Source organism: Opisthocomus hoazin, chromosome 8 (assembly GCF_030867145.1).
Source record: "Opisthocomus hoazin isolate bOpiHoa1 chromosome 8, bOpiHoa1.hap1, whole genome shotgun sequence".
Lineage (NCBI taxonomy): Eukaryota > Metazoa > Chordata > Aves > Opisthocomiformes > Opisthocomidae > Opisthocomus > Opisthocomus hoazin.
In genome coordinates this window covers 28,530,668-28,552,677 of record NC_134421.1, presented here as the reverse complement: position 1 = coordinate 28,552,677, position 22,010 = coordinate 28,530,668, and the positions used below count along the sequence as shown (strand labels likewise).

The 22,010-nt window shown below is 37.9% G+C and overlaps 1 protein-coding gene across 3 annotated transcripts in view; it reads left to right on the top strand.

Annotated features, from left to right (window-relative positions):
* The window catches only part of ACSS3 (acyl-CoA synthetase short chain family member 3), a 98,415-nt gene that overhangs the window by 69,584 nt on the left and 6,821 nt on the right, over positions 1 to 22,010 (top strand). For 2 of the 3 annotated variants that reach the window (XM_075427936.1, XM_075427938.1), the window contains 3 exons: positions 6,700 to 6,795; positions 10,333 to 10,396; positions 21,830 to 21,911. In XM_075427936.1, coding sequence (XP_075284051.1) covers positions 6,700 to 6,795; positions 10,333 to 10,396; positions 21,830 to 21,911 — 242 coding nt within the window. The remainder of the gene's footprint in view (positions 1 to 6,699; positions 6,796 to 10,332; positions 10,397 to 21,829; positions 21,912 to 22,010) is intronic. The other variant, XM_075427937.1, reaches the window with a different exon arrangement.

Here is a 22,010-nt window from a genome sequence, read left to right as displayed (position 1 = left end):
TGAGAAACAGGCTTCAGATTTTCAAATATCTTTAGCTTAATTTGTGATTTTTTTTTTTTTCCCCTGTGCTTCTGTACATTCACAAGAAATGAAGGAAACTCTCTGCTTCTGGCTAGCTGTACACAGCTATTGTACATATATTAATATGGCTCCACAGTCAGGTTAATGCTAACGTCATAATCGCTAGATTGCGCAAACAAGCTTGAAGCTGTCGTTCTCAGTGCTGTATACGTGCATGATACTATGAGAATGCTGGTCCATTTATTTAAATGTGAATATACTTTAATTAGTGCAACTAATTTTTTAAAGATTGGAAAGAGTGTCCCAGTTGAGGTGGAAGGCATTCGTGGATACCACTGCAGGTTAGGATCTGATACAAAATTGAATCAATAGAATAACTGTATAGGTGAGCTTTTGGAAAGCTATTTGTTGCTAAAGCTCTGTTTCAGAAAAATGGCCTGGCTTGTGAAAGCCACTAAATGTGTACCTGTGTTGCATTTGACGTTTGAAATGTAAAGTGATATCCTAAACCATGAATTAGACTAAATGGACAAATTGATTGCGGGGGAGGAAATACTTGTGATACTTTTCCTGTTTTAAATGAAACATCCTGAGATAAATAGCTCTGTTGTGGTGGTGTGTAACTGGGTGTGTGACTTATGAACCGTCTAAGCTTATGTTAAGTGCAAACCACCAGTGACAGAGGGAGTGGAGCATCCCTCCTTCATCTCTGGCACTGCCTTTGTACCCCTGCTCTTAGCCAGTCCTACCATGCGTGTGGCCACATGGCGAGCAGAATCAAAGCATTGATTTAGGCAAAAACTAACTGGGCTGAAAGAAAGAATAACATATATATATATTTTTTAAACCTGAATCAGTTCAATGCAATCCCATGTAAAAACGGGGGAAAAAGGAAGGTGGCAATGTACAGCCAAGGTGTAGAATGATAATGAGACTGCACTATTTTTACAATTATCTTCACTGATGTGCATTTAAATTAGCTCAAGTGAACTGTGCAGTGTCCAGTTGTGCATTTTAATTACAAAATCATCCTTCTTCATATAATGGATAATGAAAATGAATATGGCTGTCACATCGATGTCCCTTTTAGCTACTGTCTGTGCTGTGTTTCAGACAGTAACCACTTTCTGTGGTGTCTGTCGTGTATGGCCCTGTTGTTGATTGAGCACCCTTGGTGCAACTGTATAACTAAGAATAAAGAGAATGAGGAGAACTTCAAGTGGAAGTGAATGCTAAACAGCAAGTAGTCATAACCCGACAAAAAGCAAATTTTTGTGCAATGCACTAGTCATATGTACAAATACCTTTATACTGGAGAGTCTGTTTAATTAACGGGTCTTTCTCATTAGTCACCCTTCAAAAAATTGATTGGTTCATTTCCTATTTATATCTCTTTTCCATGTTTTTTTGAGTGAAGTTTCTACATTACATTCTCTTAGTAGAGAAAGTTATGCAGTTAAGTGGAGCTTTTTAAGGCTCTGTATACAATTTAACCAAGTCAGAAAGGTCAAAATTACTTTCACTTGGATGTGAAGAACAGATGAAAAACACTGTCATTTTTCCATGATACTTATAGTTAACTTGTAGAGGGTTTACGCTGTGTTTTGTAGAGTACTAGTGGGATGAACAAACATGTTTTGCAGCTATCCTACCTCAGGGTAAAAAACTGTTCTGATTTTCTACCAAAAGAATGTAATCTAAATTGTAAGCAGCTTGATGGACAAGGTCATGCTTTAGATACGATAGTCTCTCTAAATAATAGCCAAGCAAGAAAGTCTTAGCTGAAATTCTTTGCAGTTGGTTTATTGCATATTCTTTATCCTAGCTTTACTTAAGTTTGTAAGGAGTTGAAAAACTCCTTGTAAGACAAGTATGAAAATCTTGATTACAAATCACTCAACTTGCATACCTCACCTAAAATTTAATACTTCTTGTGGCTTTTGCTAAGATAGACCCCTGCTTACCATATTTTGGCATTCTGTATGCACCTGGTATTTATTGTGTTGATGCTGCATGTGCTTAATTCACAAGAGGAAGAAGTTAAAAATGCAGTCAGATGGAGGAAAAATAAATGATAATTACCATCACTGTTCAGGATTTTTTCTGCTGCATCTGTCATACTTGTCAGAAATAAGGGGTGAAATGAGATACCAAATGATGCATGAAAGAGTTTTTGAAGTTGCACTACTAACCAGCAAAGCCTTTCCCATTTTAGGATGACAGATTGTCTTTAATCTAACCTAATTGTGCATAATGTGTGAATTGGATTTAATTTCACACTCTCTTTCTGACAGTTGGTAAAACTGAATCAGGGAATCCTTAAGAATTTACAGAATTTCTCCAGATTCTTCAGTCATTGTTGTCTCCTTGTGGCTCATCTCACTTTTCTGTTATAAGTTGCTGCGGTACCCGGCTAAATATATTAGAAGATGAGCATTTCAGTAAATGCAGGCACTGTCATTACATTTTGCTTCATTTGATGACAGGCTTTAGCAAAATGAAGAGGAAATGAGTAAAATGGATGGGGAAGTTAATGATAAAATTATCCTAGATCTGAAAATTAATTTTCACTAGCCTTTACCCCTAGAAGACGGTAAAAAGCATGGCATATCAACATATGTTAACAATGCAAGTGCATCTGTACTGTGGACTTTTGTGGCAGTCGGCCAGCTGGCAGCCCAGCATCACACATCACATTGCTTTGGGATTATCCTACCTGTTCTCCTCTGTGCCCTTTAGTGCCCTGGGGTGATAGTGGCCAGGTGTCATTGCCTTGTTTTAGTGTTTAGGTATAATTATCATCAGACTGTTTGTAGTTAAATACCCAGGACTAGCCAGGTGTACTTGGTCTTTCTACACATTAATACTATATCATGTCTTACGCACCGGGTGAAGAAAACTTCATGGCAAAATTATGCAGTAGATATTTTTGAGTCCTTGCTGAAGGCATGGCTGAGCTGTACTGTACGAGGGCCAGTAAGTGTAAGACTAAAGTGGTGCTTGGGCTACCAGCCTGCAGCATGGCTATCTAGACAGAATTTGTTGGGGTTAACAGTGCTAAATCACAAGTTGTGAGTGAGGCCACCTGCTGCTAGGGCAGTCAGAGACTTAGAAACTCGATTGAGTTCTAGTGATGAAGAACTGGCTGGAAAACTGACTTTGCCCTGTGCAGTCATATGCTGCAGGATGAGGGAATGAGGTCTGTATGAATTCTTGGTGATCTGGCCCCTGAATCTTCAGGACCCTCCCAGCATATATTATTTTTGTGATGTGTCAGGTTTGGTTTTATTATGAGGAAGCAGTAGGATATGCTGTGATGCACATTTTGAGTGTTGTGGTTTTCTGTTCCTGGATGCCCAGTTGTTGTTGCTGTACTAGAAAACATGTTGCTATTACTTTTTATTGAATTCTTCATTCCGCCCTTTCTGGCATAAATACAATGACCACTTTGTGGAGGGAACATGTGCAAGGAGTCACTTCAGAGCTGCATTCTTACTCTGTGGATGGATTTTTTTATCAGTTGCTGCCTAAGCTTTCTCCCTTCCACAGACCCTCCTCTCCATTTTGTCATTGCTGTCTTCTGCTGTAGTAATTACTTTAACTCCCTTCAGCCAAAATGACAGATTTTCCAGGAAAATGGCTCAAAACAGCATGGCCACAGTGAGAATTTAGTGTATTATATTTATTGTGTTCATTAACATGTTAATGTATGACAATTGCTCTTTTTCTTCTCTTTTTTCTCCTGCTACATAACAACTTCCCACCTCTTTTGCGTGCTTCCAGTGTCTATCCATTGCATCCCAAGAAATTCAAAGCAGACAGCCTTACATTAGTCACTTAGTGCAGCCCAAACTCAAATACTAATGTCAGAATGCAGTGCATTTTCCCTAAGTACTTCCTACCAGAAAATACAATATTTCAGCAGTGTGACAGTCTGTTATGTTGAGGAACATGAGACACGGTCTAGTAATTATGGTGTATCAGGAATGTAAGTAGTACAGGGCATTTTTCATTTTTAAAGTCCGGAGTTATTTCAAAACTGTTTATTTTTATCGAACTGGACTGTTGAGTGTGAATGAGCAAGACAGCTTTGAGCACAGAACTTACTAGCTGTTGCTCTGTGTTGTCTGGCAGAGCACAGCTTCTGCAAGTCAGGCACACGGGCAGGTGGAGGCTTTCTGATGTCAGGCGTGCCCTTACAGACTCCCCTTGCTAATCATAAGAGAGGGCACTTTTTGCTTCTGCATCAGCAGCACCTTCTCTGACATAAGAATTGCTTTCAGAGACGCAATGCAACAAAAACGCCTGTATTGGACTATTCATTAACTGCCCAATATACCAAAATAATATTGAAATATCTTTAAAATAATATTTTTCACTTACATGTAGAGTAGGACAAAACAAAGGAGGTCACATCTTTGAATTTCAAGGGCTATTTCTTTACATCAGTCCGTATCCTGAAAGTAAAAACAGAAGGAGGAACTTGGGACACTTTAACAGCTATGATATTAAGACGATCTCTCACTAACTCTCTCTTCCAAGTCTCAGTGAAGTGCTTTTCATTATTCTCAGATGTACATATATTCATTCCATTGTAATTCAGAGCAGATGTTGGGTGTAGTTATCAGACTAGTTATGGAGCACTGCTCTTCCAGTGTAAAACATTGCTCTCCTAAATAGCTGTTTCATTGTCATGTTATAAGTTGTTATACAAAAAGGAAATTGGTTTTATGATCCTGTTGTCCCTGAAAAGCCTTCCGTGGGTGGAAGGTGAGCTAACTCGCTATTGTAGTGAGTGGAAGGTTGGCACCTTAAAGTTTGCAGAAGGGACTGACTGGAAGACAGTTCTACTGTTCTGTTCCTTAAACGTTGAAAATGTGCAAGTTCCTATGGGCTTCACCATTGGGAATCTGTCTAGATGCTGTGTATTAATTTCAGAGAATCTGCAACTATAAACAAGTGAGTGTCAGGTAAGGGCTGTCTGTTTGTACATTCAGAAACCTGATGTAAGGGGTAGATGGAATATAAGGTCCATTCGACAAGTGTTATCCTTCAGACTGTTGCTGTTCTAACTTTCAGACCTGGGTCTTGTAACCTGCATATAGGTCCTGACTTGAATTGTAAAGAAACCAACCTTAGTTGAAACCAAAGGTTCTTAAGCAACTTTACTTATTGGAAATATATAAAAGGGCCACACAGTACTTGTATTACACATAATTGGTAAGGAAAATTTCTCATCACTACTTATTTTTCTGTATTACTTTGAACAGTGATGACTTCTTTTCAGCAGGATTTTGAATTTAATTCCACTTCCAAGTCAGACTGTTTTTCTGTGATAAAAAACGCTGTCCTAAGAAGGGGTAGCAGTTTTCTGATAGATTTGGGAAATCGATATTTAAATCCACTATCCTGTTTGGAAGACATGCATTGATTTCCCAAGAAGTGTACAGCACAAAGACTCCTGCTATCCTTTGACAGTACTCCTTTGTGCTTCTATGCTTTACAAGAACATTCAGCATTCGGGAACTGTTAACCTAACACAAAGAGCAGATGCTTTTGGGATTCCCTTTCTGAATTAATATCTGGTCCAAGCATCAAAAAACCGTATTATTTTCTCTGTGTGTAAAAAGTCTTATTGACCCGTGGGAACTGAATGTGCGGCTTAGAGATTAGAGCACTGAGTAAATATGAAAATGATACATCCACTGATAATTGAGAAGACAATACAAGAAATAGCAGCAATTATAAAGACCTACTCAGAAAATTTTATGACTTGTCATTCTCATTTAGAATAAGGGGATATTCGTGCTGTCTCATTTGGAAGCTCTGAACAAGGTATTTTACATTGGTGCTTCAGAGGGGATTCCAGACCTGCCTTCCATGGGCTCCATGCAGGGAGCAAAGGCACGCAGGACCAGTGTTTAATTTGTCTGTTGGCAGTTAGATGAATGAATGTCTTCCTAAGATTCAGAAACCAAGAGACATTTGTTTTCTCACATCTCCCCTGCCCCCACAAAAGAAACCCACTCCAAAATGCTGTGGTTAGTAGAACTTTAAGGTTTGTAGGTGTGAGAGGAGAAAAGAGAAAACATCTGGATTATGAACACAAAATCTTGCAGCAGTTCAATTCTCATTCCTTAGAGTGTTCCTTTTCAGTTGGTTTTGGCAACACTGAAAATTTAGATCGGACTTTTCTACCCTGTTTCTTTTTGAGCCTTTTTGTTATCTGAAATAGTTCTCACCAAGAAATACTAGTGAGATCTCCAGGATTATTAAAGAGGTATTCCTGACTTCATTATTTCTTCCCAAGAACATTGACTCATGTATTACCTTTGAAGTATATCTGCACTACACAGTATTTCTATCAAGGCTTTGCTGTAGGCAGTTTCTTACTGGCGTGGTATAACCTGATATCCATTGCAGAAGAAACTACAGGTGTAATGCAGAAAGTGTTTATTTCTGACTTCTGTGGAATGGAAAAAGTTCCCTTTTGAAGTACACCAGTTTCTGTAATGAACTTACATTTATTAGATAATACATAAAAGCTCCTGAATTCTAAATGCTCCATTGCTTGTCTGGGATTTTTGTTTTATTTTATTATTTTCATGTGCTGAACTAGAAGCAACTTGATGGCACTAAGAACAATCTCAACTGGCAATATTTGTGTTCTCTTAACAGAATCTGGTTCTGCAATTACTGCTTCCTGTGTTGGTCTGGGGAACTCTACAGCACCTCCACCCGGACAGGCAGGAAAACCAGTGCCAGGGTACAATGGTAAGACTGTGCTAAACATGCTGCTAGAAAAGGATATTGCTTATATTCCCGAGGAAAAGCTCTTTAATTTTTGTGCCTCATGGGAAAAACAAATTACAGTCTTATTAACACTTTCCTTCTTCCTGTAACAGAAAGCTCTGCCTTTTGGTGTGTTGCAGAATGTGATTGTGAATAAGAAATTCTGAGTTATGTTCAAGAAAATTGATCAACTACTCCTACCTTTATTATAAGAAAGGGATAGCACATACTTCTATGCTGGATATGACAAAGATATGAAAAACTTACTGTGCTTTAAGGCCTTATCTACAGTTACACTGTTTTAAATGAGAGCAGCACTAAAATTTGTATTGGCAAACCAGGAAGAAAAATGTTAGTAATAATCATCAGCAAAAGATGAAATGATACCCAGACAAATAAACGCTAAAACTTGCACTTTTGAGTGTTCTGTTATACCTGTGTTTTCAATTTTCAGAGCCTAAATAGTTTGGGAGATGTACATTAAGTAATTATGTCTCAGAGACACATTGATTAGATTGACTAGATTTTTGTTTGACCCTACAATTTTATGTGAAGTATTCTGAAGTACATAAAGAAAATTCTTCCTGAGGTCTGTGTCTTCCACAAATACGTCATAGTGAGCTAAGAAGCAGCTTTGCAAGGATATAAATCTTGTAGTTGAAGTCATCTCATACTTTTTTTAAGAAAACCATTCAGTTTTCTGCCTTTTTGTGCAGATATATGGGCTTGTATTTCAGAGAGTTGTTAAGCACATTATCTTTCAGTACTTGTGGAGCGTTTTTATTTTGGGCTGGGAGAAATGGTAGGCTATGGACCAACATTAAAAGAATGAGCACTCATTGTCTGGAAGATGTTTGCATGCAGAGGGTACAGCCGTAGGATTAAGAATGCAAAAATATTTTCATACCTGGGAACCCTGATTGTAACACAGTTTTCAAGAATTACTTGAAGTCCAAAAAATAATTACATTAAAGATCAAACCACATTCAGGAAAAGTTCTCACATCACTGGGCAGAAAGAGCTAAGCTGTTTTTTCTTCGAATTCATGTAAGTGGAAGTGAGTATTAAAGAAAAACATTTTCGGTATCTCTAGGTTTTGGCATTTACAGTTGTGACATGAAGCCAAGCAATAGCTTAAAAACAGCATTAAAACAAAGCCATGAAGTTTGTCCAGAGTTGTAATAAATAGGGAAGAGTGGAAGAATGTAATTGCATAAGATATGCTATCAAATGATAGTCAGACCTAGAAAACAGTAACAGTGGAAAGAATGCAAAAGTTTCCTATGAATTGTTCAGAACATTGGGCCTAGTGTAGTTAAAGAATTTCTTCAAATAGAATGAAGGAAATGTCTTTGGCATGCCTTAAAAGGGAAACATAAATGAGCACTAAAATTCACTACAGATTTGTGAAAGAACTTTCTGAACCTCTTTCAGTCTTTGGTTTGAGGCCAATTATGTCCTGTAATGCAATGCAGCGATTCATAAAATAGTGGATCTTGAAATTACTCTGTACTGGCAGCTGTCTTGCTGTCACCCACTTCTATTTTGATGTTGTTTTGCTGCTGTTACTGTATTAATTAGAAGAAATCCTTATGCCATTTAGCAGCTAGATTCTGTGCTTTTAGATTATGCATACAACTGTTAATAGTTTTGGACATTGCTAAAGTTACATTTTATTTAAGCTGCAATATAAATAGAAAGTTACAAAATCTACATTTTTTTTAAACACAACCAAATTCGTTCCTGATTTTTTAGAATATGAAGAATAAAAGCAGTATTTAGCTATAATATCAAAGTGCACTGGCACAAATTGCATTTAAAAGTAAGTCACGATACCAGATAAATTTCTAGCTCCGTTACCTTAAATCAGACCTTATACTGTGCTTTCCCTTTGATCTACTTGAACCCTTTCCAGATAATTTTATTGCATTGTTTTCAAACTGAAGCAAGTCCCACATTTTGAAGAATTCAGTTCTTCAGTAATTCAGGAGTGAGCAGTGTAGTATCTCCCTTTCTCAGACATTGAAATACACTGCTTGCAAGGAGGGTAATAAATGCTAGAATTGCTACCTTGAGAAAACAGTTACAGTAAAATCTGATTAGATTTTACTTCCTTATAATAAAAATAGAAAAAATAAAAGTTCTTCAAATCTAATGATACTATGTTCTTACACATGTTCTTACATCATCTAAAATTATATAAGAAAAAAAATGTGTTTACAGATTATAAATGAGTTTTATTTATGCCATTCTTGCCGTTTGCCATAAGCGTCTTCTGTGTTTCCATTCATCCTTTTGATTTCCTATCCCAGATACTCCTTCCAAGTCACTGATTTGTAAAACTGGCCTTGTGGACTTGCTTGTGTCTGTGTGCTGAGCTATTGCTTCCAGCAGGCTCTTCAATTACTCGAAAGTTACCATCCTCTTTGAAGGGGTGACTTCAGCCAGAAATAGTAAGTCACAGATGTTGGCATTCTTTGGACAGATAGGATATGATATTACTCATAAGAGTCTTAGCAGGGTTTTACTCAGAAGTCTCTCATCCTCTTTTCCCCATTTCCTCTGGAACTTTTTTGTACGGAATGTAAGATTATTTGTACTAATTTAGATCCAGCTGAACATTGCTTTCTTTGCTTGGGCAGGCTTCAAAAAGTCTGTTTTTAAATCCGTGTCAGCCCAGTCTCTCAAAACCTTTCCTCCCTGCTTTTCCATGGTTTAGTCATTTTACTTTGTTTCACTCCAGTTATCGCAGGCCAAGCTGATATCTGTCATTCCTTCCTTGTGCCCACACCTTCAGATGGGCTGGGTGGCTGTAGCAGATGACTGCACGGAAGAGGCTATTTCAGGTGTTTTTCCTCAGAAACCTCAGTACCAGTACGTGATGCTTTCACTGAAGGTGATGGGCCAGTGTCACCCAGGGAAGAGGCTTCTGCTGGAGGTCTGGATTCTTCACTGTACCCTAGCATTACCCTGCTGCGTGGCTTTGGGTAGTGCATGAGTTCCTTTACCTCTTTGTGCTAGACTAGAATGAGCCTTGTCAGCTGGGGAGCATCTTTCTGGGTCTCCTGAGAGCCTTTGAAAACCAGACACATGTATTTACTGCTAGTAGTATTTCTCACATTAATCTGGTTAGCCTCCAGTAACCTTAGTTGTTATTTCTTACTCATATTACCTGCACACTTTTTCTTGTATTTGTCATGTATCTGAAGGGTGCTTTGCTATTTGGAAGCTTAGATTTTCCAGTATGAAGGTGTCTTTTAATTTTCAGTTCTGTATTTTCCCCTTTTTGACTTTGAGCTATTTTTGCTCCCATAGCAATAGCATTGTTTAAGACTTTTTGTGCTTAAGGCTGAATGTTAATAAGGTCATGAGATTATCCAGTTTGGAACTCCCAAATCACTTAATTCCTTTTGTTGCTTGGTGTATCTGGAAATAAGTTGATATCCATGAAGAAAGACACTGTCCTCCACCTACAAATACACTACTTCACAGTTCTCTTCCTATATTACTTTTTTGCAGTGATGATTCTGGATGAAAATAAGGAACCAGTGAAGGCCCAGACTTTAGGAAATATTGTGGTAAAGTAAGAAAACTAAGTATCTTACACTTAAGAGAAGCTTCCCACATGGGTTGATTGTCTTTTGACTGAATTTTGTATATACATATATATAACAATAATTGAAGTAATGAGGGTTGACAAGCATGACTGTCGCTGATATTGATACCAAGCTGCCAGAATTTTTTATGTCTGTTGATGCTGAAAAATTGCAGATAAAATTGTGTGAGTGAATGAGTGTGGATTGCTTTTTTTTTTTTTTTTATTAGACTACAACAAAGTTTACCATTTTCTTAATTACCAGCCTGTTGGCACAGGATTAAACAAACCTTCCTGTTGGGATATATGAGCCAGATACTGAATCATTCTCTTCACTGTTTTATCTTTCAGTTTAGTGAGATAGTGCAGCAGTGCAGATTGACATGCTTTGGTTTACTGGTGTGATGCTGCTATCTCCTAATCCCAACTGATGCACATTCCTAGAGGGTTAATATGTGTTTTCTGATCTCTGTAAAAACCACAAGGTGTCTCTGAGTGTGCTTTGCACTGAGGTGTTCAGTTATGGTGTACTTGAACAACATGCATACAGGAAAAGACTCCATAAAAAAGCAAAAAAACCACTGCAAAAACCAAACCAAAATAACGCCAAAAAGCCCAAAACACTCTGCTGTCCATCTTGCAGGTGATTTTAGTACCGTTTACCAGACTCCTGTCAGATGAGTTCCATAAGCTTTAATATTCTTTTTGAAAGTACACCTTTCTTCCTTTCTTAGCACCTTTTCTTAGATAAAGGAGCCTCTGTTTGGATAACGCTGTGAACATCAATTACATTTCTCTTATCATACCTTCTGCCATCTCTCCGTTGCCAGAAACTTTCCTTACCTCTGTAAAGCTTGATAGGCTACCGCTCCCCACAGCCCATGCCAGTCGGTCAGGCTTTCAGGCAGATGGCATTTTCCTCAGACAGATATCTACTTTCTGATTAACACATTAGCTGTAGCCGCCTCTGTTTCCAGTCGTAGAAAATACTTCAGTTCTGAACACTTCCTAACTGCCAGCAAATACAAGTCCCGGAAGAAATGTGTTCATCCACCACAGTGGTGGTAGAATTTCGGAGACTTGTGGTAACTCAGAAGGTTTGTTGCTTCCTTAGGTGAATGGAAGGAAATACAAAGATTAGCATTAACCTTCAGTGAATTTAAGTTCCTTCAAAAGCTAAAACATTGGGACTGATGTACTGATTTTGATGAGTTGTTAAAGGGTGGTTAGCTGAGGCTTGAGACAGTGGCCACGAGAGCTGGAGATGAGACATGTCAGAGCTGCGGGCACTGGAGCATGCTGCAGAAAGGCAGCCCTGAAAACACACGCTGGCTGGCTGCGTAGTGCTTGGTTGGGAGTCGGAGCTGCCGAGGTGTGGAGGTTTTTTGCTCAGCTGTACTGCTGATCTAATGTAACTAGACTGCTGTGGAGATTAAGACAGTATCACATGAAGTGATTGTACTGTGAGACACAGGCGTATGTTTTCAGAATGAAGTCTATACCCTGCCCAATTTTCAGCATCTTAGTCTAAACAACCAGGGCACACAGGCATGTGTTTAGATGCACACATGATCTTCCCTGAATCAACAGACTCATATTTAGATGTAGTCTTACACAGGTAAGACTGTGCATTCATTCCATTGCCGAGAACGAATAATTAGAATTACTCCAGCCTCTAACAGACTGTTGTTTGCAGTGTCAGTAGTCCAGGTCAGAGTGGAGGGCTGTCTCTTGAAGTTCTCACCTCTGTAGTGGCTGATGCCATAATAAAATGTAAGCTTGTAATCAGTGGAGAGAGAAAGGTATTTCGTAAGAAAATTGATCCTGGCTGTCTTAGACATTCAGCTAGGATGAAATAAATCGCCTTCCAGATGCTCTTGTGTCTCTCGACTGACTGCGGGGTGACAGAGCTGGCTTAGGGTGGGTCCTGAGTGTTACCTGCCAAAAGCGAAGTCAAATGAACTCCATCCGTAGCAACTCTGCCAGAGTTGTATCTACTAACAGGTAATGTCGGCAGACGTGTGTATACGCTTCTGAGTCATTGCTATCTTTGTCTTTAATTGTCTGTCAGGAGTGGATATTGCTTTATTAGAAGATCCTATTTGGGGTTAATTTCAAACTCTTAAAGACAGAATTTATCTCCCCTTAAGTGGACCCATGTTTAGGCTTTTATTTTAAGGGATTAAAATGTGTTTAGATATTGATTTGGGGTTTTCTTTGTTGTTGTTGTTTGTTTTTTGTTTTGTTTTATCTTGCCCAGTATGACTTCTGCTGCAGTCAAATAAATTCATAGGGGAAAAAGGGGGGATTTTTGCTTTGTTTTGGTTTTGGGTTTGTTTTGCATTGGATCACTCAAGAAAGAGTAATGGCACAGGGACACTATTATTTTATTATGTATTTATTGTAATATCCATTCTGAAGTAGGGGGGAAGTAGGGGGCAAAGAAATTGCATGATATCTTTAACAGCTGATATTAAACCAATTCTGAGGTAGGTTAACTATCACATCTGTCACCTCTCTTTCCCTTCCAGCCTTTTTCTGACTTAATATTTTGAGACAATAGAATCTCTTAAAATTCATTCTGCAGCTTAACAAAAAAAAAACCCCAAACCAACAAGAAAATGAGGCAAAGGTATTGATGAGCTTTAGGAGGCCAATTGTGGATTTTTTTAACACTTCTGACATTTGAATCTTTGGACTGTTAAGTTGGTTTTAGGATATTACGGTTTGCAGTGTCTCAACATTATGATCCATGTTTCATTCTGGTGACAATTTGCTGCAGCGTTTAGGTGGTTTTATGGTCACAAAAATCTGTGACCGTTAGGTTAAGGCATCACATTTTCTATCTTCTGCTTTGTTCAGCTAAGCAATTATTTAGCTTTAAAATTTTTTTCTTTTTTTGATTAGGGCTAGGTTTCATAAAGCCCTCCTGCAAAGAAGCCTTTCCTCTCTTCATCTCTTCAGTAAGCTTCTACATGTACAGACCCCTTAAGAATAGTGGGGATGATTCTTGTTACTAGCAGTGTTTTTGTCACCCCAGGGACATGTCCCCATGCAGCTAGAAGAAAATGGGGCATAGTTTTGGCTCTTACTCTGTCATACACTCAGCAGCAAAATATGGTGTACTGTTCTAGAAAAAAAATGCAGGTGTTTGCTGTATGTGCAGCATATGTGAGTTGAGAAGTACTCTGCAGTATTTCTTGGAGAGGAGAATGGGCACGCACTGCTTACAATACCAGCTGTGCTGAAGTGGTATGCTGCTGCTCTTGGATATTTTTATCCAAGTCTAATTCCCAGTAAAGACTGTTGGGGGCTCTTTGAGGCCCGCAGTGCTCATAAGTGTGGTGTTTAAAATATCTATTCTTACAACAGAATTTTAAACTTTAGTTTTATCCTGCATGAGTGAAATACTTTAGAAAGGTAGTTCTTACACCTAATTACTCCATCTTTCTGCCCTGAGTATGTTCTTTTCTTTACTCATCCACTGATACCTGGTTTTTTTCATATAATCATCATCTATGCCGTTTGGAAAGATTTTTGCTGACAAGGACTCTCATGCAGGCTAATTTACCTGGACAAAGCAATAATCTTTTTGACTTAATGAGACTTTCAGGACAAAGTAATCAAATGCAGTGTCACAACATTATGATGGAAGGACAAGGGAAAATGAAGATGACTGCAGCTCATGAGGGTGGGCTCGTAGGAAATGTTTCCAAATTAACTTTTTTTTTGAGCTAGAATCTTTGGACGTGAAAGATGATTCACTGAGGATTTATTCTGAAGTGAAATGGTAACAGCAGTGACCTCCATTTCCATTAGCAAAATCAGTCTGATTGTGACACGCTTCTGCTTGCATTGTTCTGAGCTGCCTGTAATTAATACACACTTGAAAATGCATGTGTGTATGTAATCATGATTAGCCATGAGAACTTTCAGTTGTCAGTTCTCATAAGGAATGTTAGCAAAGAGAAATCCCATTTAAATTCCAGTACAGTGGGAAACTCAGTTTTGCTCTTATACATTATAAAGATCACAAACCCATTCTGTTTATTTTATGAAGCAGTTGTCAGCACTGTCTCATTAGCTAGCATTATTCTTTATGCTCATCCAGAACAGCAGTGGGACTACGTTTGCCTTATACTCTTTCTGTCCAGAGAGTAATGCCTGCCAGTAAATTTCCTGCTAGATGCTAGTTACACTTCCTCTAGTGTTTGCGTAGTTAATTTTGTGCTGTAATAATGGAGGTTTACGAGATAAGTATTTACAAATTTGTTTTACTGATCTCCACTGCATAGAATCACATAAATGTTTCTGTTCTATATTCAGAAAGAGGTGAGACAATGTAGTTATATCATACAGTGATTCTGAAATTCTTTGGTTGCATTGGTTAAATTGCATTTACGAACAGTGACTATGTGAGAGGCTCTGCAGACCATTAATGTTGTGGGGTTTTTTTTCATGAATCTGAGATTACTGGATAAGAGGAAGGAAAATTATAATTTTCTGTCAATGATTCAAATGATTGCCCATTATATAGAGTAAATTCAAGCAAAACTTTATGTACAGTGCTGTAAGAGTGTAAAGGCTTTAAAAATAATATTTATTCACAACGTTTTATAAAGAAAGGGTCATAATAAATTTACAATTTTTTGTAATTTTAGGTTTTAAGTTAGCTGAATAGAAATTTGACAGGACTTTTGAAACAGGTACCATAAAGTTAATATCCTTTAGTGGAAGAGATGCTCAGAAGAAAGCAACCCGTTCACAGTTTCACTGTTTGTGGTACTGTGTTCAATCTTTATACAATACTTAAAGAGTAAATAGACATACAATAAAATGCTTCCTCATTTAATATTTCTTATGATGCATTAAAAATAAATCAGTATCACTGGAATTCTGAAGCAACCTGAAGCCAGGAATGTAATTATTAAGATGCACAATAGAAGTGCTAACCAAAAGAGCTTGAAGGGAAGAAAAGAGAAAGAAGAAGATATCATCTTTCGCAGCACACTGTAGTACCTTGGTATCCCATTAAAGAAAATAAAGAACAATCTTGTAAGACTTGACGGGTCAACATATAGGCATTCTACCTTGGAATACACACATGAGAAAGCTCACAGTTCTCATTTGCGCTCTTACCCTTCCCAGGAGAAAAGGTGGCTGGAAGGCAATGGCAGTGTTTTTAGATAATAAAAGCAAGAGGAGACTCCGTCTGAAGCCATGAGAGAGGTATATGGCCTTAGCTCAGAAGGAGGACAGTTAGATAGAAGCCACCTGAGATACCAAAATAGCCACTGAAGTCCTTATCATTACATAGTGTCTCAGCAATAACTGTTGTCAAGTTTTCTCTTTTTGCAAGTGTGTGACACAACTGCTGTTCTGTGCTTTTAAAAGAATACATACTTTTATCGTTAAATTTGATCGAATGATAAAAAACAATACTCAATATTCTGAAATTTCGTTCTATGAATGCAATAATCCCTAAAATTCAAGTACTTAGACTCTCTGAGAAACATTTCTCTTTCCTTATGTGTGATTGTTCTAGAGTGTCTGAAGGGGATTAACCTATATCTCCATTGCTTGGTTGTGTTTATTTTTTGTCATTTCAATGATGTGCTTTTCCATTTTGGAAGTGGTGTTTAATGTTTTCCTATTAATTTTTAAAATATGAAATAATAAAATAAATTACATAAGGTAGCAGAAAATTAAAGGCAACCCGACAGAGGACCTGTTGCAGACCTGTCTGAGTGGCTACCTTCAAGGAAGACTGCTGGAGGGAGAGAAATGTTGCTTGTAGAACTGTGTAAAGAAAGTGTGTCGTCCTGCATAGACCACTTGCAGTACATTCTTGTAACAAAGGTCATACACCTAGGAACAGTGAAAGTTTGCTACATTTATAAGACGAAAGACTGTACCCTAGAAAGCAGTGATTTTCGAAGGAGCTTTTTATGTTGCAGTAGATAAACCTCTGAATGCTCAAGATCTTTGAATGAAATGTAGCTGCTGTTGTAACTAAGCAGGCAATGTGATCCCTTGTTATTCAGTAGGGAAACTGAAAAGGAGCTACTGTTATTATCTGTGGATATGATGTTAGTCAACTCAATGCATTATGTTCGGTTCTTATGTCCGTATTTCAAAAGGCTATTGAGAAACTGGCTGGGTTTTGGAGAAGATATGAGTGAGGACAGGCTGAGAGAGTTGCAGTTGTTCAGCATGGACAAGAGAAGGCTCCAGGGAGACCTTATTATGGCCTTTCAGTACTTGGAGGGGGCTTGTAAGAAAGATGGGGACAATCTTTTTATAAGGTCTGTTGTGACAGGACAAGGAGTAATGGATTTAAACTAAGGGAGGGTAGGTTTAGACTCTATATAAGGAAGAAGTTTTTGACAATGAGGGTGGTGAAACACTGGCACAGGTTACCCAGAGAGGTGGCAGAGGCCCCATCCCTGGAAACATTCAAGGTCACGTTGGACGAGGCTCTGAGCAATCTGGTCTAGTTGAGGATGTCTCTGGTCACTGCAGCGGGGTTGGGCTAGATAACCTCTAAAGATCCCTTCCAACCCAAAGCATTCTATGATTCTGTGATATCTCTCTTAAAGATACACTGTCTTTTAGCCAAAAGTTATGTGCTTGAGGCAGGATTTAGTAGATAACATCCTTTAAGATGTGTTATATGGGAGATCAGATTAGATGATTGTGATGAATCTGTGCAAAAGATTTCTCTCCCTGCCAGCCTCCCACATGTTTTTTTATCAGCTTTGTCTTTTCCCTTTACAAGTGAAACAATGAGTAGGATTTTCAATGTGGGATCAGTTTGGCTAAAGATGGATTTTCTAACAGATTTCTGTCTGAGTACATGTGAGTAGCATTTGAACTTTCTTTATTTACCTTTTCCAAGCACGTTCACTAGTTTTTGATGCTTTCTCTCTTCTAAACTGTACATTTTTTTTCTGCAAAATCCACACTTAAACCAACTACTTTTGTGACCTCTTTCAGCTAATTAAAGGCATATTTTATGCGTATTGGTGAATGTTCAAGGTGCTCTCTCTTCTCTTGCCCCTTCTCCACCCTTTTTCCAGTGCTGTTGTTCCTCGTATCTGAAAAAGCTTCTAGATTCCAGATGGCTTTTGAACTTGCAAACAAAAATTTTAAGAGTGATGGTTATGCACAGCACTACATAAATGCTGAGTAATAATATATCTGCCAGTCAAGATGATTTAACTCCATTCACAAGCCCGAACTCCTTGAACAATGGCTTATGCTTGCTTTGACTGGCTGTAATGAACAGCCTGTGAGTACCATTGTCTACCATAAAATAAAAGGATGTCTTTTCTGAAGCTCAGCAAGGTAGCATCTCTAATAGGTTTTGACTTTCATTTGTACTTTCAGAAATCTGTTTTTCTCTGTAAATTATCTTTTGAGTGCTGTGTCTATAATTGCTTTGTTTCAGCAACAAGGAGTCTTACATCGTTTTGATGAGTGGCATCCTGAAAGGATATGACACATGGAGTCAGATTTTCTTGGGCTAAGCTAAAGGTGGGCTGTTCTGTGTAAGGTCAGCCACCCTTGTATGAAAAATAAATGAACTGTAAAACAGTGCTTAAAAAACAGATAATTATTGTTGCTTAAAATTCTCTAGCAGAAAACAGTTACTGTGAAAGCAGTGCAGAGCTTTTCTGTGATGCTGCCAAGCTCACCTAATCTTAGTTTCGCACTTTATAATGAAATTACCTTCTTATCTTTGTAAAATGTAACCAGAGTGGATCTTTGTAAAATTAACCCATATAATTTACATCGTTAATTTACACAGTTTACTTGGTTTTCCTGATGCTGTTCTAAATGCCTTCAACCTTGAAATGAGAAATGGGCCTAGGTCGGTGTTCCTGTAGTTCTGCAATTGTCACCTGTTTCACTGGAGTAAATGGAGAATAGCAGCATTTGTACTGCTGTTGCTGTACTGATTAAAAAATTGGCGTGAGTGAGATCAAAATTCAGACCTGTACATCTCTTTTGAAGTTTGAAATCCAAAGGTAAACTTTTCTGAAGTGCAGGTGCTTTGATTCAGCTTGGTGTAGGTTTCTGGCTTGAACCGCGACTTGGGTTTGAAACTGTGGCTATTCTTTGCTAGTTAAATGGGATGAGTTGATGGTAGTTAGCCTGATCCAATGTAGCTGGTAACACATTCATATTTTAGAAAAAGCTGTCAAGCTTGTCTTGAATTTGTGTTTTCTGAATCTCGTGACTGTCCTCTCCATAAAGAAGCAGCAATGATGAAATAGAAGATGCTGCCAGAGTTGTGACCATATGAAAAATCCAAGCAGGAATAGTGTAAGGGAGGGCTTATCTTTAAACTGATAACAGATGCAAAGGCCTGACACTGGCTGGTTTATGGCATCTCTGCCATCATGCAGGATGAGAGAGAAAGAATTTAACAGATAGCTAGAAAAATACAGTAAATACCCCCCAGAGGGAAACCAAGCAAAGCAAATTCTTTGTATATTGTGGAAATGGTGATGAAGGAACCTGCCTCCTTCGATCTTGGTCTTCTGTGCTCCTGTTGCTTGTGGAGGAAAGCAGAATCATGTCTGGGACAATCATGCTTAGTTACGCATAGCTGGCATATTTTGGTCCCCAAAAGGCCTTGAGTATCAACTCAATGTTTGGACAAAGAGGCAACAGTTTTTAAATATGGAACTTTGGTAGGTGTGTATTGCGTTTCCTAGGGAGAACAGACCCAAACCCAACATCTAAAAATGTTCCTTTTTTATGGAGGGGTTGAGGAAAGGAAGAAATGTTGGCTTTCAGGTAGCTGTTACTTTTTGACTATCTGATTTGCTCTCTTCTGGCCCCTTTCACATAATTATGATCCAGTTCTTCTCCCTTTGGAATTCGTGGCAGCATCCCCACTGACAGCAGTGGGATGGAGGCATTCTTGGCTCTGAGCATTTTAATCCTGATGTCCTGGCAAAATTCCAATACACGTAATTATGTTCTGACAAGCTGAATTCTGCCTTTATTAATTTTATTAATTTATATGTTTGCACAGCACCTAGAAATTCTAGTCAGTCATGATACTAATAACTTTACTGTCACGGAAGAATTGTATATGCCCGTTGCTCTGGAATCATTTTGCCTGAAAGATGGACACATGGAAGACAGCATTCAGTTTTGCTTAGTAGATGGAATGGAGTCATAACTGCAAGTAATCTTTTACAGAAAGCTGTGGAAGCATATTTTCGGATTGTGTCTGTATTGTGCTGTGATTCGCGCTACTGAGGTGCCTGCGATAGCCAGTAGTTTAGCAGTGTGGTTTCCATAGACTCACAAAATATGTACCGTGGATGTACTTATCATTGCAATTTGCTTTTAAAAAAATCAACCACAAAAAACCACAGAAACAAACAAACAAAAAGGCCTCAAACTCCCAAATGATATGAGAAGGGATTATATTTTTGGTGATATGTTGCATACTTCTGTGTTTAGAATTCTAAACAATTAGAGAAAAGAAAATGTTTTTCTGATTTCAGTAATAAAATTGGTTCTTCTATTTAATCACTAACTTCAAAATACTGAATAGAGCTGTAGAGAAATTGTTAAGGACTTTGTCATTATGGATTTTCCTTTCTCTCCCATCACAAGGATGTTTCAGACTGTTACATACATTTAAAGTGCAAAATTTGCAATGACTGAGGCTGTGATGAATTGCTATGCTATTAGCAACCAGGCAACAACCATAGTAACTACCATTCTCTAGTGTTTTTTCTTGAATCTAAGCAAGAGATTTTTCTTTAAAACTCATACATACACAGACACCCGGATCAATATATTGTTTTTCTAATTTTTTTTTTTTTCAAGGCAAATACTCTGTAGGTCATGGTTGTGTATCACAAGGATGCTTACTAAGCTTGAAAGGCTTGAAATAGGCTAGCGAATTCCCTCCAGATGGGCAGAAGCCAACCTGTCCTCCTGAAGCCTGGGTGACTACCTGGGAAGTGTCTTGGCCTGTCTGACCTTACTTTAACTGTACTTTCAAGGAATGTGGTTTATAGCATGTGTTGAGCCAGAACCCTCAGGGAAGGCAGTAATATTTATACTAATATGTTCTATTATGCTAATCAAGCTGAATTAAGATGAAAAACCCTGGGACTGTAAAAAATCATGGATTTGAATCATTGATAGATGATATGGCCTTTTCATTGTAGCTTGTAATATTTATACCATATTTAGGTAAATGTAACATCAGAAATGCGTGTGTCACTGAGCTGGTAGCACCTGTTCTTGTGACCTGAGCATCATAGGAGACTTGTAGTGATATCAGTGTTGTTACACTACAAAGGAGTGTTCCACTGGTTGAGTTGTTGCCTTTTGGTGTCATAGGGGCACTGTTGGAGTAGAAAATAAAATACTCCTGGCTAAGAATTTTCTGGCTAGGAATGCAGGCACATGCTAGTAAAATCCGTGTAAGGCATTTATGATTTTATCTGTATAAGTATGCTTGCTTGCATATTCTTTCTCTGTTACTAGGGCTAAGCTTCATAAAACTTATGTTGATGTGTCTGAATATGTATGTCTTAGGCAGTTAAGTAAGCTGTGTTTAACCCTGTCAGAGCTTTGAAGATATGTATGTGTAATATCCCATATTTTGTCATGCCCATATCCTTGACTGAAGAGTGGGTGTACAGTATGCATTGAAATCTCAACTAATAAAGCAATGCAAAATTTTGCAGGTTCATTTCTTAAAAAAGTAAAAATAAGTCCAGTTATTTTAGAAAGTTCTTAGAAACATTTTTAGAAACTATTTTAGAAAGTTTCTTAGAAAGAAAGTGACTTTTATCAGTATACTTTCAAAGAACTCTTCCAATATTTCCAATAATATTATGCACAGTTTAAATAAAAAAGCATTTTTATTCAGCTTCTCATGACTGAAGTGATTTGAGTTCTGTCTTTTTACAGAAACTGAAGATCGTGCATCTGAGAAGTGATTTCATATGTCTGTTCATGTGTGAGTGTGTATGTGTGTTAGAGAAAGATATACCTGTAATAATGAAATTGTCTGTATCATGGCATATATGCACACATTTCTGATGGATATTTCGTCCTTGGAAATGTTGAAAGCTGAATGCTGATAACGTATTTATAATACAGTATATAGTGTTCACTAGATCAGACATCATTTTACTGAATGCCAGAGATGCTTATGTTAGATAAAAGGTATGGTGTGGAGATGGTTCAAAGCTATATGCAAGTGATCACAGGGAACACATGGTCTTTTTGATCTGCTACCAGCATATGATTGAACAGAGCTGGTTTCTGATTGTACAGCCATGATTATTTATCTGAATATAAAGTATGAATGGAAAGCATGAGTTGTACTCATTATATCTGTGTTTCTAACTACTTCACTCTGCTTTCTATTTCAAGGTTGCCTTTGCCTCCTGGAGCATTCTCAGGTCTTTGGGAAAACCAGGAAACATTCCAGAAGTTATATTTCCAAAAATTTCCAGTAAGAATTACAAAATCAGTTATATAAACTTTTGGTAATCCTGTGGAACTTAGTACATTTAAACTTGGTAACATACAAAATTGTCTTATCTTATTTTAA